This window comes from Mustela lutreola, chromosome 5, assembly GCF_030435805.1.
Source record: "Mustela lutreola isolate mMusLut2 chromosome 5, mMusLut2.pri, whole genome shotgun sequence".
Taxonomy (NCBI): Eukaryota; Metazoa; Chordata; class Mammalia; order Carnivora; family Mustelidae; genus Mustela; species Mustela lutreola.
The window spans coordinates 95,898,890-95,926,473 of NC_081294.1; the positions used below are offsets into that span (position 1 = coordinate 95,898,890).

The 27,584-nt window shown below is 42.7% G+C and overlaps 1 protein-coding gene across 13 annotated transcripts in view; it reads left to right on the top strand.

Annotated features, from left to right (window-relative positions):
- MAST4 (microtubule associated serine/threonine kinase family member 4) overlaps window positions 1-27,584 on the top strand; it is a 551,227-nt gene that overhangs the window by 509,675 nt on the left and 13,968 nt on the right. For 9 of the 13 annotated variants that reach the window (XM_059175136.1, XM_059175137.1, XM_059175138.1 and 6 more), the window contains 12 exons: window positions 783-991; window positions 2,381-2,519; window positions 4,279-4,411; window positions 5,295-5,460; window positions 7,332-7,433; window positions 12,963-13,085; window positions 13,289-13,401; window positions 15,222-15,349; window positions 15,707-15,942; window positions 20,107-20,307; window positions 22,634-22,863; window positions 23,411-23,533. In XM_059175136.1, the coding sequence (XP_059031119.1) occupies window positions 783-991; window positions 2,381-2,519; window positions 4,279-4,411; window positions 5,295-5,460; window positions 7,332-7,433; window positions 12,963-13,085; window positions 13,289-13,401; window positions 15,222-15,349; window positions 15,707-15,942; window positions 20,107-20,307; window positions 22,634-22,863; window positions 23,411-23,533 (1,903 nt within the window). Of the gene's footprint in view, window positions 1-782; window positions 992-2,380; window positions 2,520-4,278; window positions 4,412-5,294; window positions 5,461-7,331; window positions 7,434-12,962; window positions 13,086-13,288; window positions 13,402-15,221; window positions 15,350-15,706; window positions 15,943-20,106; window positions 20,308-22,633; window positions 22,864-23,410; window positions 23,534-27,584 lie in introns of those variants that run through there. The other 4 variants (XM_059175141.1, XM_059175142.1, XM_059175148.1 and 1 more) reach the window with 2 other exon arrangements.

The window sequence follows — 27,584 nt, forward strand, 5'->3', positions numbered from 1 at the left end:
TCATTTTACAGTGAAGTTGGCTGTCACCTTGACCATGGGTCGGATGGACGAGTGTATTATTGGCTTCCTTTTATGTTGGGAAATGCATTTTCTTTTGAAACAGCCATAGGTGTAAATGATACTGATGTGTGTAGTGAGGAAATACACTGCTCTCCATTGCAAGACAGCCTCACGTGACCTATTACATACTTCTCATTTATCTGGGATTCCATGGGGAGTAAATCACCCTCAAGTTGGAAGCCACCTACCCTAAGAAGCTTTGGTCCTTTTTGCAGATCCCAAGGGTACCGTGTAGAAAATTACCGCTTTAGTCAGTCTAGGAAAAAATGCCTAACATCTATCTAATGCTTGAAAGGATATAGCTCATGGTTGTATATGTCCTTTTTAAAATTCTTTTCCCACTCTGACTTACATATTGAATTTTGCTTTGTTTGTGGAAGAACTGAAAATATCGGTTAGCTCTTGGAAAATAGCTCATTCTGGAGACTGTCCATTTCTGTCCTTGCAGTGAAGATGAATTTGAAGCCTTATGTGTGACCAGTGACATTTAGCGAAAGAATAAGAAATAAATAAATGGTGCCATAAGATTTTGGCCTGGAGTGGGATGTTTGTAACTGCTAGGATAGTATGTATGAGCTGAATTCCAGTGGCCATGTGAATGCAAAAAAAAAAAAAAAAAAGAAAGAACAAACGAAGAAAAGAGAAGCTGGCCATCACATGGTTTACTGTATCCAGAAGCATCATCACTTCCCGTGAACCCCAACTCTTGTGCTCCTTTTCAGGGCAGTCTACTTTGTGCGGCATAAGGAATCCCGGCAGAGGTTTGCTATGAAGAAGATTAACAAACAGAACCTCATCCTCCGAAACCAGATCCAGCAGGCCTTCGTGGAACGGGATATCCTGACTTTCGCAGAGAACCCCTTTGTCGTCAGCATGTACTGCTCCTTTGAAACAAGGCGCCACCTATGCATGGTCATGGAATACGTGGAAGGTAAGTCAGTGTCTGACACAGAGAACATGACACCTGTACCCAGAAATCACTGGCTCCTTTGTGCGGTGGAGGCCTTCCCTGTTGGGCTGTGGAATGGTTGTAGCCGCCCAGGAATTGAAGCCAGGCAATGAGATGGCTGTATTCCCAGTCATCATCTTCTGATAATTGCTTGTAGAGTGCCTGCTCTACTATAACAAAGGGAAAATTAGTGCTATTTGGAAGAAGGTTGTTTTTCTTTTTTAATAGCTTTTAATCCTAACTACCTCTTCTCAATTGGTCATTAAAGTTAGAATGTAGGTGATGGGATTTTTTTCCTACTTACTTTTATCACATAGCATAAAATCATTCATTACAATTGATCTTCTTAAAGAATGAATTAAAAATACATCCTTTTTTCGTCTATGGTGTGAAATTAAAAATGAGTTAGGGGAAAAGAACATAAAAGTCAAGAAAATTTACCTTTTTTTTTTTTTTTAACGTTTATGGCTTACCTTTTAAATATTCTTATTTCCTTCCATTTTACATTCAATTTCTGCATTTTTGGCCATGACTTATTGACATAAACTAGGTTAATAAAAAGAATATATCAGGAAGGGCCAAAACCGTCTGCAGAGCATCTAATTTAGAGCATCTCATTTAAGCTCTAAAACTTATAGGAGCAGAACCCCAAAACTATAAAACTCAAAGAAACATTAAATATCATCTAGTTCAACCTTTTCATTTTGCAGATGAGTGAACTGAAACCCGAGAAGGGGGGAAACTTACTAGATACTTTCCTTGTGGACACAAGACAAAATCATAGCTTACCTGATTTCCACCCAGTTTTTTTTTTTTCCCCCATGCCAGCACCGGGCTTTATTAACCTTGGTTGTGTTTACCATAGCTGACATTTGTCACATATTTAATAAATACTAGCAATATCCTAAATTCTTTACATAGATTACCTCATTTAGTCCTCACAATAATCTGAAAAGGGATGACAGTCTTATATCCTAATATTACAGGAAAGAGCCCGGTCTAGTTTGACTAAGATCTACCTGCCTTAAGAGTCAAGGGTAGGATTTGAACTCAGTACACTGATTCCAGAACCCAAGCTTTATGCTGGTGTATTTTGTTCTTCAAATGTCAGTTCCACTTCAGAGCAAGTCCGCTCTCTTGCTTAGAAAAAAAAGCAAAAACAAAAAAACACTTTTTTTTTTCCCCCACACCCCACACCACATCTTAATTAGAGATGTGATTACTCTGTGCATGGTCTCCACTTAGGAATTTGAAATGCTGTGTCTGGGGATAGAGGGCATTCTGCTTTGAAGGTCTCTAATCTGAACTGATGGTCTTCTTCCATCCTAGCTGATAACTCCACCTGCTAAATCTTGTGCTTGGGTTTTATAGGAGGTGACTGTGCTACATTAATGAAGAACATGGGACCTCTCCCTGTTGATATGGCCAGGATGTACTTTGCTGAGACGGTCTTGGCCTTGGAATATCTACATAATTATGGAATTGTGCACAGGGATTTGAAACCAGACAAGTATGTACACCAAGGAAACACATCTCTTTTTCCACACTATACAAAGAGTTGTTTACTGTCTCTAAAGATGTTTTCTTTAATGTTGCTTTGCACGTTTTGAAGTTCTCCTATAATGTTCCCAAGTGAGTTATTTTAGCAGTTTATATGATAATATTTATATAATAATTTAAAGACTTTGGTGCTTATAATAATAGCTTGTAAGAAACAAAAGAAAAAGATGATACAAAGCCAGGATTAGTTAAAATTTTTTAAGTTTTTTGTCATGTTCAGTTTTGGATAGCTTCTAGAAATGTGCTACAAGTTTTTTTCTGGATAGTTTCTGCATTTGGTATTATCCCTATTCCTTCCTATTCCTATTCCTTCCCTACGCCACAGTGATATACTTGGTATTATATTCTGTCTCACATTTAATACTGAATTTAATTTTTAATCTTCATGACATTCATTTTAATGTCTGATTTGAGATACAGATAGACTTTTTTCCCCCTAATGACTAAGTTATTCATCTTGACACCATTTATTAAATGTTTTAAGCTTTCTCTACTAATTTCATATACCTCTAAAAGCATTACATGTTAATATGTAAAGATTCTAAGCGTGCTGAAAATTTTATGATTTACAATTAATTCATGCTCATTCCAGAGAATTTTGAAGTACAGAAAAACATGAAAAAATTCATTCACAGCATTACCTAACAAAAACAACTGTTAGAATATGAACTATTTCCTTTCTGTAGCTGTTTTTTCTCTTTTCACATCCTCTCTTCCTTTAACGTTTTAATTAATTAAAATTCTAATTTTTCCTTTGAAAATGAAAACTTTAAAGATTAAATTAATAAAAGTGTCACATGTGAATTCTTTGCATTATATAAGAAATCTGCATTTTGTGCTTAATGAGCAGAAATTTATAATTGATCCACAAGTTGAAATCTTGAACAGTAGTTCATTTTTCTGTCCAAGTTCTTTATCTTATGTGTCACTTAAATCACAGATGGTTGCTTATCTTAGTTTCTGATGTATGGCATGGGATTATTGAGAACACTTCTCTATTTTATTATTCTGAAAATAGAAAGATATCAGAGTCCCATGCTTATATTTTTCTAAGTTTAAACCTGTAAATGATACTGTATGTGGCTGCTCCAACAAAGATTAGCCAGGCCAGGTGTCTGGCCCTCCCTTGTGAATCACGCTCATGAGCCAGATACACATATGTAATGTGTTAATGGGACCCCATCTCTTCCCAGGCTGGTTTTTTGTTTTTGTTTTTGTTTTTGTTTTTTAATTTTGTTTATTTGACAGTGATCACATATGGGCAGAGAGGCAGGCAGAGAGAGAGAGAGGAGGAAGCAGGCTCCCCGCTGAGCAGAGATCCTGATGTGGGGCTTGATCCAGGTCCCTGGGATCATGACCTAAGCTGAAGGCAGAGGCTTTCACCCACTGAGCCACCCAGGCACCCCCCAGGCTGGATTTTATATTGAGACTGATACCTCCGGAACCTGGGTGGCTCAGTCGGTTAAGTGTCCCAACTTTTGATTTCCAGTCAGGTCATGATCTCAGGATCATGAGGTCAAGCCCCGTGGTGGGCTCCACGCTTAAGATCCTCTCTCTCTGCCCCTCTGCCTTTCCCCTCTTTCTAAATAAATAAGATTGATACCTCTACAGTAAATAGTCTTACAAATTGCCAAGAAAAGGAGAAAATCTAAACAGAAAGAAAAGAACTTCAAAGTAAGTGTTACCGTATGTGTCCTTTTGCTTCATAGTTTGCTGGTCACCTCCATGGGGCACATAAAGTTGACAGATTTTGGATTGTCCAAGGTGGGACTAATGAGCATGACCACCAATCTTTATGAGGGCCATATCGAGAAGGACGCTCGAGAGTTCCTGGACAAACAGGTAGGCTTGGCTGCAGCTCAGCTGGAGAGAGAGAAAGAAAAAGTACGATATTGCCACTGACATTCCGAATCAACTTGTGTAAGCCAGGTCTGCATTAGGACTGGGCGTTTAGATGTCTGTATGAGCCTTACGTTTAATAAAGTGCAAATTGCTTCCATTTTTCTCCCTGGGCCTCTTTGAACTGTCCGTTCCTCCACATTCCTCCCCCAGCATTATGGTCTATTAGCAAGACGAACGATGTAATTGCACACAAGTGAGAATGTGAGAGAGACAAATGGAAAACTGTTTTTGTAAGGAATTCAGGAGTCTCAGCAGAGTACTCATGAAACTCATGATGCATTGTACAATCACGGGTGCTAAAATCCGAGCCATGGCCCATTTCCCTTTAAGCATGCCTCATTACCATGTGCCCACAATCTGTTCATTGTAAAGTTACTTAAGGTAAACACATCTCAACCGACATGCTTTTCTGAAGTAACCAGGATGTGACTCTATTTTGGTCATATAAATACTAAAATTATCTGTGGTGGTGACTGATTAAACATGTATCATTATATTAACTTTGAGGATTAAAAATGTTTTTAATACTGTGAAATAAGTGAAACCATCAAATAGCATCAAACCTTCCATTCAAAATTACTCATTACACATAGTTTAACATTGCCCCAGCTTTTTAAATTTCCCCTTTTTGCTGTTTAAATATTTCATTGCCTTTGGTGTTACGGATACTGACTTTTAATTGCTGTTCCTAAGTTCTTTGTCCAATTGGATCTCTGTGATTGAGCAGGTGCGCTCTGGGCAAAATAATTGGTGTGTATCCATCTTACTCATTTTAATTCATGTCTAATATTCCAATTATTCTAATATTGCAATCATCTTTTAGGTCTGTGGCACACCTGAATACATTGCACCAGAAGTGATTCTGAGGCAGGGCTATGGGAAGCCAGTGGACTGGTGGGCCATGGGGATTATCCTCTATGAATTTCTGGTTGGATGTGTGCCATTCTTCGGGGATACTCCAGAAGAGCTATTTGGACAAGTCATCAGTGGTAAATATCATCAAGCATTCTCTTCAAGCGGCTGTTGGGAAACAGCTATTGCATGCAATTCTGTGGAGTATTGCCATTTTAACTACTAAAATGTTAACCTTTATCAAACAGTTTAGCCAACACATTAAAAGAACTCACTCATCATAGCACATAACTGACTTTCACAAATCTCAGGGGATCAATCTGTGTTGAAAATTGATCTGAGGAAGTTTCATTAACATGGAATTTGGAAATGTACTAGCAGTGTGACCAGTTTTTATGTGTGCTTTTCTGCAAAAGAAATTCATATGGGATTTGTAAATTATTTCATTGCCGTCCAGTCTTCCTTTCTATAATAGGAAAGTTGCACCAGGGAAGAAAAGGTTAATGTGGGTAGCATTTACATAAATGGGGGAAAATGGCTAATGACGCAATGAAGAAATTAACAAAAATGTAATAAACCCTAAAACAAATGTCTACCAAATAATAAATAATGAGAATGGGAAGGAAGCAAATTTAATCCACAGATTGTTAATGATTTCATTGGTGGTTGTTATGGTGTAATGTTATTTCTGTAACAGCTGTTCATCTTTCATTTAAAATTCAATAACCTTTAGATCTTAACCTGCACACTGACCCTCACTATTGTTATGCGGCTTGTGGCAAAACTAAATGATAATTAAATAGGTTCTATTACTACCCTACCTGCTGTTTTTATAATTTTTCCCGAAGCATAGATCAGAAAGGCCTCTCCTCCTCAAAGTTTACCAGTTATCGCTAACATCCGCATCACCCACTCAACCACCTTTTGGGCTGTGCTACAAGGTCTATCAGTGGAAAGAGAGGGAAAATTTGTGGTGGTATGAGGAGTCCCTTAATCACGGCATTATTCTCTATCATTGACTTTGCAAGCCAGGCATATTTGTAAACTTTAACAAAGTAGATTTGTGGGTTGCCTGCAGTGTATAACCCTTTTCTACAATATCTGAGCTGTTTATGGATTTATAACTAGGCTGTTTTCTGCTAGACCAAGGCCTGAATGGCAAGAGGAATCAACTGTTTAATTAACACAAGCAGCAAATGCTGGCTTTGTTCTCCATGCCTTACGGCTCAGATGCATATTCATGTTTTATTTTCCAAATCAGATTTAAACTGCAGCAGAGGAAGCTGGAGGCAGGCACACACAGAAATAACTCATGTTTTTATTGCATTTCCATACACACAAGCACGCACACCTTATCTTCAGGCGAACTCCTGTGGAATGTAGAACATATTCTAATATTTATGGACAGACTTTAAATACTTCCATTATTACCATGATTACTTTGGATTTTTTTGTCTCCAAGCTTAACACTTTGGCCTTTCGTTTGTCTCTAGAAATAGTTATTTTTGCAAAATTAATTTGTGCTTCTGGAAGCTGAAGAGCTCTAAGGGCAGGGTCAAATTCACATTTGAGAATAGTGAGAAAGAAAAATCATACTCTCTTGATTGCCTGGAAGGGCGACCATCTAAAACACAGGTATTAAGGGTGTTTACCATATTAAGTCCTCTTAATAACTAGAAGGAATAATTTGTTTTGAGCCAAGTCTGCCAAAAAGAAAAAAAAATTGAAGAATAAAAAAAGCAAATAAATGGAAGATACTGATTATTGAAATATTTTCTCCCTGCCTTGTTGTAAGCTATGCTGGTTCATGTCTCATGAAACAATGCTCCTAAAACTTGACTGGGCCCAGAAATCAACTGACAGTCCTGTTAAAATGCAGGTTCTGATTCAGGCTGGGATGGAGCCTGACATTCTGTTTCTGTAATAGACTCCCAGGCAACCTCCTGGCTATTGGGACCCAGACTGCTGTTTGAACAATAAAGTTGTAAATGACCTATCTCCCTTCCAGATGAGATCAACTGGCCAGAGAAGGACGAGGCGCCGCCCCCTGATGCGCAGGATCTGATTACCTTACTTCTTAGGCAGAATCCCCTGGAGAGACTGGGAACAGGTTAGAGCACATATGTTTTAATTGTGCTAATATGCAAAAAATAATGTCTTTGTGGAGCACTCAGAGGTCTTTGTTTGTGTGGGGGGGTTTTGCATAAGAAACATCTGTCGGTTGATGTAGGACATGACTACAACACATCATAATAATAATATTTTGGATTTTTTTCTGAAAGCAGTATGTGCACTAGGAAGGCTGGTGGTTGTTTGTCTTTGATTTTTGTTTTTCTTGTTTTCGTCTTTTTTTTTGCAAAACAAAAGTTACTCTTTTTTTTTTTTTTTTAAGATTTTATTATTTTTTGAGAGAGAGAGAGAATGAGAGAAAGCATGAGAGGAGAGAGGTCAGCGGGAGAAGCAGACTCCCTATCATGCAAGGAGCCCACTACAGGACTCGATCCTGGGACTTCGGGATAGTGACCTGAGCCGAAGGCAGTCACTTAACCAACTGAGCCACCCAGGCACTGGCAAAAGTTATTCTTAATTTATTTCAATAAATAAAATTGGTCTGGAGGAAAAACTCTGAGGGCGCATAATGGAACTCTTGTATCCTGAAAAATATGCATTTTTAAATTAAAACAGAGGATTTGAGATGTAGAACTTTTTTGTTTGGATTTTTTTAAAAATACATATATATATTCCCAAAAATATTTGATCCAGCCCGTTAACTGTTTATAGACTTTGAAATGGTTTATCAATACTTGAACTAATTAATTACTAGAAATGAGTGTCTGGGGTTGAACCATGCTGTCTCATCATGGTGATCAGCACCCTAGCCCAAGAAAGAGGATTAAAACCATTGGCTTTCAAGATGAAGGAGATAATATAGATTTGTTTCTTGCTGTTTATTTTTTCCCCAACTCTTCTACTTAGAGTTTTTTTTTCTGCTTCTCCTCTTCCTTATATTCTGAATAGACAGAGATCCCAATATGGAGTTCCAATCTGCCCCAGTATTATCTAGATAGGGCTAAATATTAAAATATAAATATAAACACCACACGCACACGCACACTGTGAATAGTATCCATAATTTTCAGCAATGAAAATTGTTGACTTGATGGAATATTTACTCTGAGCTGTTTCATTCTACTTCATTATAATAGAAAAATCAGAAAATGCTGAACAAATCATTCTCTCCCTCAGTTTTTCCAATAACTCCTCCAAATACACACGTATACTGTCCATGTTTGCCCACAGCATCCCCCAGATGGAGGGCTCCATTCTTGCTTAAGTATGCTGTGCTACTGGAGTTGATGATGGTGCATTGAAACCCATAGATCATATTCTTACCTTGTAAATAAAGTTTTATCGAAACACAGCAGTGCCATTTATACACATTGTCTGTAGCTGCCTTCATAGTACAGTGGCAGAGTTGAATCCTCAAACTGTATGACCCACAAAGCCCAAAGTATTTACTCTTTGGCTTTGTACAGAAAAATCTCGCTGACTGAATCAAAGAAGACTCTGGCCTCGCTTACGAAAACGTTTTTGAGTTGAGCCTCCTTCTGGAGTACCATGTGCCTGTATGTCTTTTGCAGTGGATGAGTGGGCCTTCGGCGAAGAGTGGAAATTAAGAGCACAAACTTCACAGTCAGATTGCTTGAGTTTAAATCTGGGCTGTGTGACTGTGGGCAGGATGCTTCCTTTTCTGTGCCTCATTTCTTCATCTGTAAAGTGGAGCTTAGAGAAGTACCATCTAGCAGGATTACCGTGAGGATGAAAGATCACCCATTCTGGCTCTTAGCGCCAGGTCAGACACTGCTGCCGCTGGTACTGTCATTTTAATTTCCTGCCCATATAATCTGGTACTTTCCCCTGTGGATGTCTGAGATCCAGCAATGGTGGTGGTACCCCCACCTTTGAGCTAATTGAACTCTTTGGACAGAATATATTTCTTCCCACCCTATTTGGTGTTCCTTTTGTCTGAAGCAACTAGCAAAGTTGTTCCTCCCTACCTGCTGTGACCTGCAGTCACATTTGCTTTCTGGCCCCAGAGAGAGGAGTAGCAGTCAAAGAGTCCGTGTCAAGCTTTGACTGGGGCAGAGTTTTGAGGAGTGATTTTTTATTCGCTTGAGCCAAATAAGAGAACCAGTAGCATTTCCAGCTTGTCCTGCAACAACACAAGTATCAATGTCCATGTCCTACTCAGCTGTCCTAGAGAAGCATTGTCCTGAGATATGACCAAAGATAACAATAGAATTGACACATGCCTTCCCAAGAGCCTGCTTCTCTTCAGTGTTCTTGGGTCAGTTTGGAGAGTTTTCCCACTAAGTCTTCTGTCTGTTTACCTCCTCTGAGAAGACCGGGAATCTTGACTTCAACAAAACAGGGCTATGATGCTGGTCAGCATGCCCATCTTTCTATATTATATGCTGTGAGTTATCTCTCTGTGCATTTTCTCCCTGACTGCTGCTTGTGTTCTTTTCAGGGCTTGACAATTAGAGATGCGAATCTCCTAGCAGAAGCTCAAAAGAGACATTTAAAAGACCCTGCCGAAGCTCTTAGCATTTCAGGAAGTACTTGCCAAACAGTCAGGTCCAATGTGACAGATCCCAGTAGGGCCTGGAGAACGAGGCTGAGAATCCCGCAGGCCTGCCATGCTGCTTCCAATGACAGCATTTTGGATTTAATGCATATTTAGCGGGCAAAATAATGCACCGTGAAAATGTGTGAATTCACATTTGCCCGAGAGACTAGAGAGGCTAAGAAAAGGAGTGTGAAGAACATAATGGATGTTTAAGAAACTTCCATGAAAGGAGAGAACAACGCAAGGGAGAACATTAGTGTGAAGCATGACTTAGAATTTGGAAACTTGTCCTACTTGAACTAGACTTTTGAACTTGTGAGCTATTGAGCAGCAGCCTGTTTTATTGGACTTTATAGGTCCAATAAGGTGACTGGCTCCCTACCGTGTACCAGCTGAGAGGTCTAGAGTAGTTTCTTCATGATCTAGGTCGCAGTTTCCTAATCTAGGAAAGTGGGCATGTTACCATACCCATCGCAGGATGATTGCGAGGACTGAAGGCGAACACGGTCATGAAGTGACCAGGCACATTAACGTAGTGCATCACAGGAGCTCCAGACATAACTGTTCCCTGTCCTTCCCTGCATGGTGAATTTTTACAGTGAGCACTGTCCCCTGCATGAGTTCTAGGGCTCGATCATTTTTTTCAGGCTCATAATGCCATCATCTGCATTGCCCCAGCAGCTTAGACCAGAGGTCATTTCTCCCCAGTGTGTCCTTTTAATTCTTTTGTTCCCCATCTCGGCAAAAGTGCGTGAGAAACAGGACTCCATGGTCAAGGAACCTCTTCTTGGGGCAGGGGTGGGAGGGTAAGGGGTGTGGCACAAAGGCCAAAGGGTGAGAAATGTGGGCCGTGACCCTATGGGGAGGACCCCTTGTCGTCATCCACAGAGATGAAGTAAATGTCCTCCCCAACTTGGGTTCCAAAGAGTGCCGGGTGGAGGAATGTGAACCCCAGTCCTCCTGCTATGGTCCGGAAGTGCCCTGTGAGCCCTTAGATCTAGAGAACTGTGCTTCTCTGAGTAAAGCTGAGTGACCTGAGGGTATCCTCTGTCATCGTTGTGTCCCCATGAGCAGGAGTGGAAGTGAGAGTCCTTGCAGCGCGGTATGTGGTACGCCGCTCGGGAGGGCTTGACCCTGTGGACCTTAGTGTCATAGGCACAGTGAGAGAGCTGGATAGATGTTGAAGATCTTTCAGCTTCTCTGAGATAAGAACGCTGGAAGAGTGTGTGTCTGGCAGCTTTGTGTGGGCGTGTTGGCATCATGACCCTGAGGACGGGCCTGGCTGTTTTTTAAACAGACTTCAGCTCAGCCTCTCCACGCTTTACTTAATAGGCACTCGTGGTCCAGTATGCTTTCTCCCTTACATGTTGTTTCCCCATCCACACATGGAGTTGACACAATGCCTACTTTGCGGGGTTGCTTTCAGTGATTTAATGAAAGGAAACTAGATGCCTCTAGCGTGGAGTGCAGTCCTTGTCCAAGTCAGCCCTCCCACCGGAGTTGCTCGCGCTACTGCCGCTGTGGTTGAGGTCAGACTTCGGTGTTGTGTTGGAAACATGGGGAATGCTTAGTAACAAAAAATCTCTTCTTCATTTCTTGGGGTGATTTTCCCACTTTGCTTTTTTTCTCTCCATTGTTCTCCATACACCAATTGGTCCTGGTTGGGTTTGGGGCCCTGTGCTACAGCAGTCTGATGGGGACACGACCCCATCTCTGAACCACAGAGACAGCTCCCCCACCCCAATACCCAGGGCCATTTCTCCTTCGCTTTGCATTTTTCCTCTTTTTTCATATTGCACAGAGGACAGGGTGGGAAACATAGTGACAAGGGCATGAAAGAGGCTTGAAGTCACCCCTACAGGGTGTCTCCTGGCAGGGAGGCGATTAGAACCTCTGTTAGTCTTGTGTGAAATCTCTCTTCCTGGTGTTTTTTCAGGATAGAGTCTTCCTTCTCTCCCTCCTCAACAGTGTGGGCGGGCGGGAGGTTGAGGGGACGGGCAAGCCAGAGGCCGGATGCTCACGCTATGACTGTGGGCCTTCTTCTCTTTGATGGCGTAGGGTATGATATTTGGTGGGGCTTCCCCTTCCAAATCCTCTTTTATGAGCTGAGGGATGCCTGGGTGGCTCAGTTGATTAAGCATCTGCCTTTGGCTCAAGTCATGATCCCAGAATCCTGGGATCAAGTCCCACATTGGTCTCCCTGCTCAGCGGGGAGCCTGCTTCTCCTTCTGCCTCCCTCCGTGGCTTATGATCTCTCGTCCCCTTCCCTGTCTCTCTCTCTCAAATAAAGAAATAAAATACTTTTTTAAGAGAGATACTTTTAAAAATAATAAAATAAACCTGAATTAGAAACATTTTACTGAATTGCGTAGTCATGCTGACTTGGGGGGAAAAAAAAGCCTAAACTTAAGAATTGTGCCCGCTTTTCATCCCATCCTTTATAAATCTGTCAAACAGGTTTGCCAGTTTCTTACCTAAAAACCTGTAACCCACAGCGTCAAAGTCCTACCTATATTAACAAGCGAGCCAGTAAAATTGAATGGAAACCATTATATACTTTTTAGGAAAAATTCATCTTTATTAACCTCGCCTCCAGAGGAAATATTGCTGTGAACACATTTTGCGCCTTGTTAGAATTTCTCTGGTTTTGTACTGAGCAAGTCTGCTGTGGGCCAACGTGCGTCCGCATCCCCAGGTTCGACGTAATGTGGTTTTATGTGGCCGCATCATTAACCTTTGAAAAATGGAGGAAGTCATGGAAAAATTAACCAAGAAACGTGTGCTGTAACAACTGCTGTTAGCAAAATCAAATCCTCTGCTGATCAATTATGGGGAAGAGATTCTTTTATGGGGCGTGTTGGTTATAGAATGACAAAGTAAGATTTCCATGATTCTTTGATTTTTTTCTGTTGCTAAATTGGGGGGTGGGGTGGGTGTTGTTCTTAAAAGCTTTGCTGGAGGGTAGTTTAACATCTCCCCCTCTGTCCTGTCCCCCCTCCCCGCCCCAAGGTGGTGCTTACGAAGTCAAACAGCATCGATTCTTCCGCTCTTTAGACTGGAACAGTTTGCTGAGACAGAAGGCAGAATTTATTCCCCAGCTGGAATCCGAGGATGACACAAGTTATTTTGATAGTACGTGAATTGTCTGACATAAAACATTGTTTGACCTTTACTTTGGTAGAAAATTATCTCCACTTAGGGTAGAACCCTCCAGTCTTGAACCTGTGAGTTCTTACACATAAGGCTGCTTTGATATAGGAGCTCCTAATTACTGTATCTAAAGTAAAAGCTGAAATGCTGAGTAATTGGAACTGTGCCCACACCTTTCCCTGCAGCTCGGTCAGAGAAGTATCATCACATGGAGACAGAGGAAGAAGATGACACGAATGATGAAGACTTTAATGTGGAAATAAGGCAGTTTTCCTCCTGTTCACACAGGTTTTCAAAAGTAAGTGAAATGTGGCATAAACATGCAGGGTCTCCCCAGAGAATCTCCCTCAGACCCTATAGTGGGCATCCCTAAACAGCTGGACAAGATCATAAAAACTACCTACAGTGTTTTTGGACTTGGGGTCTCCTCTACTTAAAATTCCTTGGAGTTTCGGAAGAGTGACTGATCCCACCATCCTGATAATCCAGAGTTCCTGCCAGCTCGTCACGCTCTCCATACATGGGTATGGGGTTTTTTTTGGAGGCCCAGATTTGGACTTGGAGTACTATCTTCAGAGAACACCATAGCCATATATATGCAGACCTCACCCTACAGGACCGAGTCTAGTTCAGTGCCAGTCAGGAGAGGAATCTTCCACCTCTCTGATGCTTCAATGAAGAACGTTGAGCTAGAGTCCTTGTGTACACTGCCCCCTCTTACTATCACAAGAATACAACACAAGGGAGCAGTCAGAGTCCTTGACATCAGCTAGGACCCTTGGGGATAGTTGCTGTGAAATGGGAAAGTCTTGTAGTCAGTAATAGAAAATGTAAGTTACATGACAGAAGCCAGATAAAGCCAAGCTAGAGTTTTGGAAACGGGAGAAGGTAATAAAATCAATGTCCGACAAGGATGCTTCTTACTGAGAGTGGTAACGTGAAAAAATTCTTACCACTCACAAAGAAATCGGACAGTCCTGAGACCAGACAGGGCCCTAGGAAAATGGAAGGGCATCTGGAGGGCCCCCTTCTCCCTTTTGTGCTTTTCAGTAACTATGTAATCCCTGTTGCCATGGCGTTTTGCGTGTTGATTGTTCAGATCTTCTGTACCATGTAGGGCTTATGAAGTGTGCATTTTTGTACATGACTACTAGATAGAGCATATCTGCAAATGGGCTGGCACTGCCTTCACTGTTTAAAGGAAGGCCATGGAGAGGTAGGGGTCTCCTTGCAGGGTCTGCTGGCCAGCCTGCCCAGAGCCAGAACTGAAGCTTTGCTTATCCTGAGGACAGGCTTTCCTTCGTGCCTGTGCTCTGGCCCATCCAAGCTAGGCCCTAGACTCTGTTCCCTTCCCACTGTCTCCTGTGCGTTAGTCACCCTGGGCCTCACCACAGTACATGATATGCCATCTAAGGGCCATTCCCATGAGAGCAGCAAGGGGCTGTGTTGCTCTGTGGGGAGTGCTTCCTGCCCTTGGCTTTCCGCTCCCGATTTTTCTTTCCATCTTTCCTGTGGGACAGCAGAGATCTCAGGTCTCCCTAAACTCTGCTCCCCTTCAGAAACACCGGTCCTATCTTAGGAAGCTGCCTGTGTGTGCATGTGATCTATAATCCAGACAAACCCCTCTGACTCAGAACCAAATGTGCATTGCCTTCCCCTCACACACATCTTGAACCAGGTAATTTATTCTTCTCTTCACACTCAATTCCAATTCATTTCTCTCCTTCTCGCTCCTGACTGGTGGTTGTTAAATCTTCTTCTCTGTGATTTTCTTTTTCTGATAGACTTCATGGTTAAAAAGTCATCTAAGATGTGCTTTGATTCCAGGGCTTAGAAACCCCAAAGCATCTGTGGACTGGGTTTGCAGATGCAAAGTCCATAATGAGATAGGGAGAGAGCGTGATGACTTCATAACTCCCCACTCCAAGGAGAAAAAAAAAATAGATCCACGGCCCATTCATCTCAGGACTCATGTAAATAGCATCGGAAAGTACCTTCTGAATACACAGTTCCAGCTGAAACTTGAGTTGTACTCTCAGATTTTCTCCCCAAGTTTGGGGTTTTTCTGACAAGCTCTTTCAAGAATGTCGTAATAAACCCCAGCGCTTGGCCTCACAGGTCTTCAGCAGCATAGACCGAATAACCCAGAATTCCGGAGAAGAGAAGGAGGACCCCGGAGACAAGACCAAAAGCACTGTATTGCCGTCCACAGAGACGTTCAGCTGGAGCTCGGAATATTCTGAAATGTACGTGAAACGCCTGTTAAGAAGGGTCGTAAGCGGTCACTGCTAGTACAGTGGTTCTTCAGGCTGAGCGGGCATCGGAATCTCCTGGTAACCCTGTGAGAACACAGATGGCGGGGCCCATCCCAGCGTATCTGCTCCCCTAAATCAGGGATGGAGGCTGGGAACGTGCCTTTGGCCTAAGGTCCAGGGGATGCTGTTGCGGCCAATCCGGGGATCGCGCTGTAAGAACCACTGCACTAGACACGTGTTGGTTAGCCTGCCCTCCGTTCCATTTTTACCTCCTTTCTTCCCAGAGTCTCCTCGAACACAGTTTCCTAGTGTGTATGCATACATGCCTCTGTTTTGTTTTTAATTAAGGCAACAGTTATCCACATCCAACTCTTCAGATACTGAAAGCAACAGACATAAACTCAGTTCTGGCCCACTTCCCAAACTGGCTATTTCAACAGAGGCAGAGAAAGATGAAGCTGCTTCCTGCCCCAGATACCTGTCCGAGGAGCCAGAAAAGCCATCCCTTCCTCCTGCAGAGTGCACTCAGGAGGAGCCCGAGGTCACCACGCCAGCCAGTACCATCAGCAGCTCCACACTGTCGGGTAAGCACCTGGGCATGCTGCCTGCCGTCCACCCAGTATCCATCAGCTGGAGGGTCAGGGCCAGGGTTGGAATCCCAGGCGGCCTCCCTAGGCGGTGACGATGGCTGTTCTGTGCCACTCTGCTCCCTCCTCGGCCCCACGTCTAGGACTCGGGCATCAGCTCTTATGAACTGAGGTCACCCGTCCCGGCCACATGGCCAGAGAGTGAACCCTCCTCACTTCAGTTTGGCCCAAGAGCCAGCCTTTGCTTTCACAGCTGGGCTTCGATGGGGTTCTCAGGTGGCAGTCAGAACACCCTAGGACCGTGTTGTGTTTTCTATTGTTGATGCAAAAGCGGGTCTCGCACAGTGGTGTGTAAGTCAGAATTGGGAGTTGGGAACTGTATCAGACAGCGACATGTTCAAAATCACTCTCAAACATGGCTTCAGTCACCCAGAAGGTACACTATAAAGGCAGCTTTCCTTCCGGTGTTGCAGTGGGTGGTGGTTTCTTGGAAAGAGTTGGTTTTGGTTATGGGGCCATGTTGTGCCAGATAAGTTCCATATATCCACACTAGACTTAGCACAGCAAGATGCTTATTCTGTGAGATTCCCAGGTGATCTCCATACATCTGGGACAAAGACGGGGAGGAGAGAGTGAGAAATACCAACACAATTCAAATTGGTGTTTCATGCACATATGAAAGGGTCCCGCTGTAGGCACAGGTTACCATTCCAGTCCTACCAAAACTCCATAGACACGGGTCACTGTTGGTGAGGCAGTCCAGGGGAATTGGGCTTTTCTTGGAGAGTACTTTACAGTGTCACTTTTGTGTAACGTAACATTCCTGACAGCAGAGACAGTATCTTCAAAGGATTTTAAAAGGCTTACTGTGTCATTAGGTGATCAAACTTGCATTTCCCTCAGACCAGCCAAGAGCACTTAAAATATTACTTGGTTTACAACAACTGTTTGCACAGCATATCCTTCCACAGAGAAGGGTACATTTATGCTTTTTTTTTTAAAATGAAACGTGGATATGGCTTAGGGTTGCTATGATAATTTTCATTAAGCTATATTCAATATGCTGTATTGATAACCGTGAATGATTCCAAGAATTTTTATGAACTTTTTTAAAATCTAACTGAATATTCCCAGCATAACTCTTTTTAAAATCATTTCAAGAAAACACATCTTACAGCTTAGGTTTATTTCAGCCAAGCTGAAAAGTTTGCTTCTGTGGAGCTTTTCATGTGCTTCTGGTTTATCATAGGGAAAAATAATGTGGGTTTGTTTGTTTTTTTTTCTTTCTCCCTCTTCCCCTCAGTTCTGTTGCCATGTAGTATAATTCCCCTTATCTTTACTTTTTTATAAAGCCAAGGGAATAGCGACGTAGAAGTAGTGTAGGCACAACCTAGTGGTCCAGGATTCTTAATTCTTTTTTGTTTGTGTATGTGGTCAAGCCAAATGGAATTATCTCAGTATTTTATATTTCTGGTTACTAAGGTCTCTGTTTCCTAGTTTATGATCATGCTCTAAAGAGAGTATACTTAGCTCCATTTAAATTTTTTTCTTAATACAGTAGATCACTTAGTCTCCGTGCCCTGGTCCCCATCAGCAGTGTCGGAGGGAAAGGGAGTCTAAGCAGTTGATTGATTACTTTCATAATTTAAAAAAAAAAAAAAAGCTGCTAGGTCCTGCTGTGCATTTTGATTAATTGATTCAAACCACCTTTCTGTCTCCCCCATACACACACTAAAAATAATCAAAGACCTTGGGGGCTGTACAGAATAGAGAGATGAGCTGGTCTGCTCACGGCCAAGGGTAATTAGGAAATCTGAAAACCGTGACTGTAGTAAAATTAAATTTGTTGATTTTTATATTGCTCCACCATCAAAAAGAAGGAACCCTTGACATTTACAGAACATTAAGGTGACATTATCCACCACTGGCAGAGCAGAAATGCACGCTTAAACCTAGGGCTATGAAATGAGGTGGTGGATGCAGGAGGGAGGGATGATAGAAAACAGTACATTCACGTGCAGACCTTTAAGGGAAGTAGAGCTTTACACCTCTTTGTTTTCCTTTGTGACTTAAGTTGCTTTTGAATGGGTGAGAAGTAAAAGTCCTGAGGTCCTGGGTGTATTATTCACTGTGAAGAGATTCAGCTTTTCATTTTGCATTTGTCAGGGATCCCACCCGCCCCTGATTAGCAAGGAGAAGAGTGTGTGACTTACCCGAAAGGAAGCTTACGGATTTTGAGATGAGGTGTTTGGTTCGTGACACGGTATTCATCAAGTCCTTGAGCTGTTGATTCCTTTATTTAGAGAGCGCAGAGTAGATGGACTTGAGTGAGATTGTGTTGAGCAGATGGGAATAGGAGGGCTGCTGATACATCCCTTAGGATTATCCTCCTCTGTAGGTCACATGGATGTCACATGGATGTCTGAATCCTTTCCTGCACCCACAGCACTCTGCCAGATCCCAGCTTCCCTTAGCCAGGACTCCACCTCTAGGGCAGGTGCCACTTCTGTGCACAAAGGCCAAACTCGAGCTATGCCATTGAGTGGTACGGTCAACAGCAGAACAGCAATGTGAGCTAAGTCTTATCCAGCCTAACCTTTTCCCCGGCAAGAGTGTTGTGTCCTTTAAAACCTGTCGACTGGGCTTTCAAAGGGTCATTTGTGTTTTGTTTTGTTTTGTTTTTGTTGTTTTTTTTTTTTTTTAAGATTTTATTTATTTATTTGAAATAGAGAGAGAGAGATCACAAGTAGGCAGAGAGGCAGGCAGAGAGAGGGAGAAGCAGACTCCCCACCAAGCAGAGAGCCGGACGTGGGACTCGATCCCAGGACCCTGAGATCATGACCCGAGCCGAAGGCAGAGGCTTAACCCACTGAGCCACCCAGGCGCCCTCAAAGGGTCATTTGTAATGGTCGTTTGTATCAGATTCTCTGCATGGATTGCAAACCTTAAGGTGATGATTGTCTTGATGGTTTTTAAAGCACAGGGTGGAGAAGGCCTTGTAACACAGCATTTAGAAGTCAAAATGATATCAGCTTTGCTTTTTCTGGATAGACAAAGATAAACTATCAGTGATTTTTAGAAAAGAAAGAAAACTGGTAGTCTGCAAAAGCAAGAGTAGGAAGAACCAAAAGGGGAGGCTGTTCACCTTTTCTCTGCGGGAACTCCACATGTGACTTCTGCCCAGAAACTTTGACTCTTTGTGTGCCATTGCCCAGACAGACATCAGTGATTTTCCATTTTTATCGCCTCCTACATGGTTATATTCCCTTGGGATCCCCTCCTGAGGGGAGTCCTAATTTTTTAACTAAAAACAAGGAGACAAAAAGAATACCTCCAATGTCTCTTAAGGGTTAATAAACAAAAATAAAGGCACAGCAACCTTAGAGGAGAAAGGATCTTACCACGGGTCCCATAACTTCAGGACAGAGCCAATGACACACTGCCTGGAGGAAAAGTCAGGAGGATGTAGAGAGCCACTGAGTAACATAGTGGGTAATAGGCTTTGTCATCCTGTGAGGTTTGCAAAGAGTGGAGAGTATAAGGGGGCATATGGCATGAGAAGTCCAAGGTGACACCTCCGACACTCTTCTATCAGTTAAAGTGTGAGCCTAGTATAGGTGTCCTGGGAAGATGGTATGAGGTGACACAGGCATAAGTCTACACGAAGACATGAGGTGATGTCCACTTACCACAAAGCAGCGTTGTCCACATTATTAAGACATTGCTAAGGTTGATCACTAATATCACCGGATAACCATATTAGACAGCGGACGGTCATGGTGTTGATAAGGTGGTGCTGGTTTATAGCATGGCCTTCTGTGGGTTGGGAATGAGGGGGAGGAGTTGTCACTACAAGGGTTGTAAGATAGACATTCTAGAAAGGAATGAGTCTTCTAGGCAAGGGGAGTCACGGGGCTGAGAAGAAGCAGACTCGTGGACAGGTAGAGTGACACCTGAATGGACGCCACTTTCCTCTCCCTCTCTTCCACGTCCCCTTTCTCCAACTGGTCATGACTGTAATGTTTGCCTGACACCATAAGGCCCGTGAGCCACAGGGGAGGACGTTTCCCAGTTTGTTCTTCCTTCCCTCTCTCTTCCCCTTTCCCTACCTCTCTGGTCCCAGATTTCCCTGAACGTGTTTATCCCTTCTTCTTTGTGCAGTTGGCAGTTTTTCAGAGCACTTGGATCAGATAAATGGACGAAGCGAGTGTGTGGACAGTACAGATAATTCCGCAAAGCCATCCAGTGAACCCGCTTCGCACATGGCCCGGCAGCGATTAGAAAGCACAGAAAAAAAGAAAATCTCGGGGAAAGTCACAAAGTCCCTTTCTGCCAGTGCTCTGTCCCTCATGATCCCAGGAGGTAGAGAGACATCTACTCGCATGAAATTGTGTGATGTGCGCATGTGACCCTCCTTCCCCAGGTTCGGAATGCTGATGGGGATGCAAGATGGCTAGAGGCGATAGCGAGTGGTAGCTGGTTGACCCTGCTGTTCCAGGAGCTTCTCCCTGCAGGCACTCCAGGCCTCCCAGACAGCATGTGTCGCTGATTTCTTCTGGCTTCTTTCTGCATCGGGAGATGAGGCAGGCTTCCTTCCCACAATGCCTTCCTTCTTATATTTGTTTTCTTTCCTGTTCTGCTCCCCTCTCCCCAAGTTCAGTAGTAAATTTACCTCCTCTGAATAGTTTTTCTTCTTGAGATGGGGCATCATTTATATACTTTACTGAGCTGCTTATAGCATCTGTGTTGGAAAGCTAAGTATAGTTTTTCCTCATCTAATTAATGAGGAAATAGACATGGAGGATGTAAGTTTTTCATTTCCAGGGATGCAGAGAGTCACAGACAGCACTGAAGTTCTACTTTTTCCCAACGCTGTCTGTTGAGCTATGCTTCCTCCTACTGGCAGTCAAATCATTTTCTTCCATGTATTGGAAAACTGCTTAATTATGGTTTTGTGGAATTGCAATATTTTTCCATAACTGGGTTTTGCCTCCACAAATCACCAAGTCCACAGCAATTCCACTGGAAAAGATGAAATACACACCCTAGGGTTGGTGACTTACCGGTAGTTCCAATGGCGGCAAGGGAGTGCAAGTAGTAACTGAATTCTGTTGCAGACAGCTTGCATTGGGAAGAATACAGACCATGTCTAAAAGGAATCATTGATATTTTCAAAATTTCCTGTTTCAAAATTTTCCTGCTTGTGCAGAAAGACATTTGACAGAAACAACTGCTTCCGTGGAGGTACTGCTCCCTCTAGTATATCTTTGCTGGGAGACATCCCCTGTAGTACCATAAAACAAACACCTAGTTTGTTTGAATGACTGCTCATAACCCAAAGGCAGTGGCCCCCGAGCAGCTGTGGTGGGGAAGGTAAGTTCGCTTTCGAAAGGTGCTGAGAAGGTCCAAATCTTAGTCAAGTAGAGCAGCTGTTCCGCTTGGGAGGGAAGGGGTCAGGGACTTGGCTTTCCAGCAGGTTCAATGTATGTGTGTGTCCACTCTGTCCTGTGCCTGCTTGCATGGTTCAAAGTTCACTGCCCACCGGTGTGTGTCTCCTCACCTGGTCTTTTGACCTTTAGAGAAAAGGTAGCCAACAAAAGAGAACCAAGATGCCACGTGCAGTCACAAAATGAAGGAGCATGGTAGTGAGACACTTAGCTTTGTTCGACTTTGGCCAGACCTAAGAACGGGAAGAAATGATAGTGTGGATAGTCTGAGCTCTCTGTGTCCACAGGGGACTCAGTGCACCTGGTGAGGCTCAGCAGCCCTGGGGCTCAGTCGGCTGGCTCCCATGGGGCTCACCCTTGCAACCTCAGTGTCTTCTCTGGATTGTTCTTCTTGTCAAACACACACCCAGTTTCCTGTGACCAGTTAAGATCTGTTTAGATTCACACAGATTCATAAGATGGAACGCAATGGCAACAATTAAATTAGAAGTGTGTTTGCTTCTTAAACAAGAAGAACAGAGTAGAATTGCTATTGTGGAAGGTGAACAAAGTGTTTGTTAAAATTTCTCTATTTCACCTGCATTATCCTCTCAGAATCATTGTCAGAATTGTAGGTAACATATGAAGACAATCAGTTGTAGTCAGAGGAATGAGGAGTGATTCGTTGAGAAATTAACATTGCCCTGTTGCTTGATCAAAATCGCTTCATGAGTACTAGCTCAGTAATACTATAGAAAGCAACTGGGGTGTTGATAAATGGCTTTCCTAACCGTGCATGTTTGAGAAGAACCGTGTTCAAGTTGTTGAGGGCAAGATTTGAAGCCCGAGGATCTCTTACTCTGGGCCACACAGTATTCTCTGTGTAAAGGCATACTTGAAATTTGTGCATCTGTGATTTGTTTCTGTAATTAAAATAAAACATGCTAACTAGAACTATCACAGCCAGGTAGGAGCTAGGTTTTGGGTGTGTTTTAATTAGTGTAAGGAAATAAGAAATTATAACTTCAGAGAATTCATTGAAAAATTAGTTAAAATAGACACTTTTGAAGTTCTCTTAATAGCCTCTGTTCAGAAAGCCATGCTAGTTAAATAAGTATTTTTATATTATTTCTTGATGAGACATGAATGAGTTGGTCTTGCAGCCAAGCTCCTAGTCATGGGAGGGCTGATGCGTTGTGGGCTGACTGCACAGACATCTGTGTGATCAGGATTGGCTTTGATGCCTGGCTTCTGTGTTGCAGATATGTTTGCTGTTTCTCCACTGGGGAGTCCAATGTCCCCCCATTCCCTGTCCTCGGACCCTTCTTCTTCACGAGACTCCTCTCCCAGCCGAGATTCATCAGCAGCGTCCGCCAGTCCACATCAGCCTGTTGTGATCCACAGTTCTGGGAAGAACTATGGTTTTACCATCCGAGCCATCCGGGTGTATGTGGGAGACAGTGACATCTACACGGTGCACCATATTGTTTGGGTAAGACCACCAGCCTCTCATCCTCGTTCATTTCCACTCCCACCCATCCTGGAAAATGAATAAGTTGGGAGGCTGATCTATGAGTTGTTTTTCCATTAAGCTGACATTGAAGACCTGTTCATGCCCTTTCCCTTTATGGGGAGTGGGCATTGAATTTAACAAAAAACTAGTAATTTCTCATAATTCTGTCAAGCTTTCCTGTTTGTCCACTCTGCATAACAAGCTGGTGGAAATTGTCAAAGATTGTCCTCTTGCCACGTTCCTTTTTTGGGGCTTTTTGGTTTGGTTTGGTTTGGTTTTATTTTTGTAATCTTTTTTCTGATCTTCTTTTATTTTAAAACAAAACTACCTTCTCCACTCACCTGAAATTTTGTAAGGAATGGTCCTATTTTAGGATGATGACAGAAAAGGAATAATAACCATGCCTTCTTGATTTCCGCTTAGGATCATTTGCTGATAAATTCAGAATATTCTCCCAGAAGAAACAGCAGATGTTAGGGTTGCCATTTGTTGGCTTATGAATGTGTACTCTGTTCTTGGACTTTAGAATGTAGAAGAAGGAAGTCCAGCATGCCAGGCAGGACTGAAGGCTGGGGATCTGATCACACACATCAATGGAGAACCGGTGCATGGACTTGTCCACACGGAAGTTATAGAGCTCTTGCTAAAGGTATTATCTTTTTATGTCCATGCCATACAGGGAAAGCAGGTCATCAGAAAGAACTGGTACCAAGAATTCTCTCCTTAAGTTCTATAGTTCTTCTCTGTGGTACATACTCAGTCTTATCACTGAGAAAGCTATTTAATAGTCTAAGGTTTAATATAAAGGAGAAGAGAATATGAATTCTCTGGTTATTTATATCATGAAAACCATGTTCCTATATCTGCCCAGTCACTTCCTAATTGAACTTCTTATTCTAAATCACAGATAACAAAAGTTTTTTGTTTGTTTGTTTTTTGGTTGTTGTTTTTTTTCCCCCATTTTATGAACCTCACATAGTAAAATGTTTGGAAATCACCTATCCTAAGGGTAATTTTCTTCAGGATCATTAAGTTTTATTCTAGTACAATGGAAGATGAAGTGGTATTAAACTGTGAGGTCAGATATGAAGGTTCATTCTTATAGTTGAATTTCCTTTGAAAGATAGAATTGTGAATACAGGGACCTCTGGGTGGCTCAGTGAGTTAAGTATCGCACATTTGGTTTCAGCTCAGATTGTGATCTCAGGGTCATGAGATCGAGCCCCACATCTGGCTCTGTGCTCATCAGGGAGTCTGCTTGAGATTCTCTCTCTCCCTCTCTGTCTCCCCCTCCCCCCACCATGTGCACGATTATTCACTCTCAAATAAATAAATAAATCTTAAAAAAAAAAAAAAAAAGAATTGTGAAAATAAGCACATATACCATAAATGACAGAAATAGGTAGTAATGGAGGAGGGGGTGGTAGCAATCATTAGGCCTTCCCCCACCTCATACAAATGAATTTGAACATAAATCATTTTCTGCTGTAAGCTGAATAAAGCTTATAGAGTTAAGATCACAAGAAGCATGGACATGAGCGGAGGGAGAAAATCTACACTGATCCTCTCATTTCTGTTGAGTTACTTGCTGTGTCACCTGCTGACTGTAGAATATAAAGTTAGAGCTCCAAATATGGGTCTTGTAAAAACAAAGATGAAGTTTGTGTTTGCCTGTAAAATCTGTTCAGAAAAAGAAGTCTGTGATCCGAAATACAGTCTCTAATTGGAGGATTATTTTACACACCCACAGGTTTATGGATGACCTCTTGCTTTTTGAGCACCAAGGGGTCTGTAAGGGACTTCTACACAGAGAGGTGGTGTGAACCATAGCTTCAAATAACCTACAGGGTATTGAGAGAGCATTAATTTGTATATGCTATTTAAATAATGTGCATTTAGACCATTTTCAGAATACGTGCTCTGAGTCCAGTGCCGGATGTAGATGGTAGATGTTGATAACACAGGAATTGTTATAGTCCTTGCCCTTGGGAAGTATGGGAGATGCAGGAGATGTATGGAAGCACGTAAAGTTTAACTTAATTAGTCAGAGGGAGGGCTGTCATACTTTCTCAGAGAATATTCCGTGAGTAGAGAGACATCACAGAGAAATTTCATTGATTTGAAACATGAAAGAAAATTAGAACTCTAGAAGGCACTACAGAGAAGTGGGTGTGCTAAGCCTCCCAAAACTTAGGGCAGTTTAATGACTTTTTTCCTTTCCTGTCATTCCCACAGCTAATAAGAATATATTCTTCAAAAAATTAAGAGTCTGGCCTAGGTTTTTAAGAGTAGTTAATAGCAGGCATATCCCAATGTCCATTGTAAAGTAGCAGATTTTAAGAAAGTTATTGCCATTGATTAATTCACATTATTAATGAAATTTGGGTCTTGGGCTCAAAACTGAAGTCTGAATGGTTGGGGCCTGACGTTGCCCTCATAAATTCCTACAGATTGTTACCTAACACTAGCCAGCTTTCTCACAAATGCATGTATTGATCACTGGAGGGATGGGACTCAATATTGAGAGAACGCTGCAGGGCCATAGGCAGTGTTGGAAATCCGCTGAAGGTCGTGCTGAACACGTAGCAAATCCGACAGAGCCCTGCAGGGCAGATCTTAACTCTTAAAGCTGTCCATGTAATCCCAGCATGCACCTCATACCTGGATATAGATGGGTACCCAGTAACTGTGGGGTTGAGGTGAACAATGGGGTTCTCCTTTTCCTGCTGTCCAAAAGTTACCATGGGAGGCGCCAAGTACCACACGTTGCTCCTGTTATGTCTTGACTCATGTCTTTGGTGTACGTGCCGTTCAGTTCACCATTCAACATTAAATGGCTCGAGTTAGGCTCCGCTTTTCAGTGTGCCTGCCGAACAGAACAGAAGACATGGCGGGTAAGACCTGAGTTTTTTCGTTTCCTTCCCCATCTATCCTTGATAATATTCTTTGTCCACCCGGTGTGCAACAACTCACTCCTAATAAGTGTCCAAGAAATGGGAGGCACAGCAGTGATGCTGACTTGGAGGTCCTTTGGCTGTGGAAGTCACCTGAAATGACTTCGGGCTCTACAGGGCAAAATTCTAGAAGGGATATACAGACTCATGAGTCTGACCAGCAGCTTCTGTCACAGTCCCTGCTCCTGTGGTCCAAGGCTGCCTCCATTGCTGGCTCACAGATTGCCCCTTTGTGAGGAAGAGCCCAGGGAAGTTGTTTTGGGTCCCCCCACCCACTGTGTACATATCCAATATAGAAACCTCTCCACCGAAGAAGCAGGCAGGCAGAGACAGGTGTTGTTTATCTATCTCTAAAATGCTCAGTTGCTCTTCTCTAGGAGCTCACCTTTTGTTTTAGATTGTAAGTCTGTGTTTTACAGGTGAGGTTCTGTTAGTTGTTATTCATCCTGCTAGAGCTTTTTCAGATCTTGGCATTAGCATTTAAAAGAAGGTCAAAGGGATTTGAAATGGTAACATAGTTTGGCTTCCTGCCTTCCTTACAACAGCATTGTTATATGCCGCATGGCTCCAGCCACAGCGTATCTCTTTGTCATTTCATGTATCTGCTCATAAAATCACAAGAAATAATAAACAAATATGTATATACATATATACATATATATAAATGTGTGTGTATATATATATATATATATATATCTTTAGAAAATATGCATTTGTTTCCTTGGCTGAGACATTTGATGATTTTCATAATTTGTTTTATATTTGATATGATTCAGGATTTTTAAAACCTGCTTCTGTGGAATTTGAATATATATTTCTCCTGAAGGTCTCTGGCAAAGCCTCTTGGCAGAATCCAGTCCCATTTGTAACAGTGTGTCCTCCCCTGGTCATGGAGCACCTTCGTTCCTGGATCTAGTCAGTGTGGCTCTGAAATTGCGTACACACAGCCGCAGCGCGTTGGAGAGCCCTGGCGTCTCTGTCACAGAGCCAACCGGAGGATCCTGCCTCTGGTTCATAAAGGAAGCACTGGAGAGGAGCAACCAGTGTAATGAAACAAAAAGGATACAAGGGATTTAATTATCTTCCCAGTGAACTGTGTAATCATGCAGCTTTCTTCCAAATTTAAGCAGCGGTTCTTGGACAACTCGTGAAGTGAGGGATACCCACACTGGGCGCCCTCATGCCGTCGCTCGCGGAGCACCAGGGTAACAGCTCTGTTTCGCTCCCTTGGATGCTGCTTCCTTGACGGTTTATACTTGCAGGCTGCTTCGTGAAATGTCGTGGCACCCTTAGGCAAAGGTGGGGGCTGCCATGTGTCTGTTTAGAAATGCTCCTAGAGTACTTACTTAGCTTTTGGAATGTGAACGCCAGAAGCATTTTCCATTTAAGGTCTTTACCTTTGGTCTCATTGCCCCTCACAACTTGCAGGGAAACCCGCTGGGGGAGCAGGGACTTAGGTCCGCAGTCATTTCACATGGCGGATCCATGGAATTACAGAATCCTGTGACTCTCCAGGTCAGCGCCCCACTGCCTCTCTGACTCCCGTAAAGTGTGCTTCTTCACCTTTGCCTCCCACGCTCTCCTGCCACCAGGAGTTAATCACCTTCTTTCGGCTTTCAGGTTAGCCTTCTCCGAGAACTTCGCCAAAGCAATAAAATCTTTCTTCAACCCGCTGCTGTCATGGTGACGTCCCTGTTGAGGCACATAACAATGTGTCTGGCTTTACCTGCCTAATCAGGAAACTCC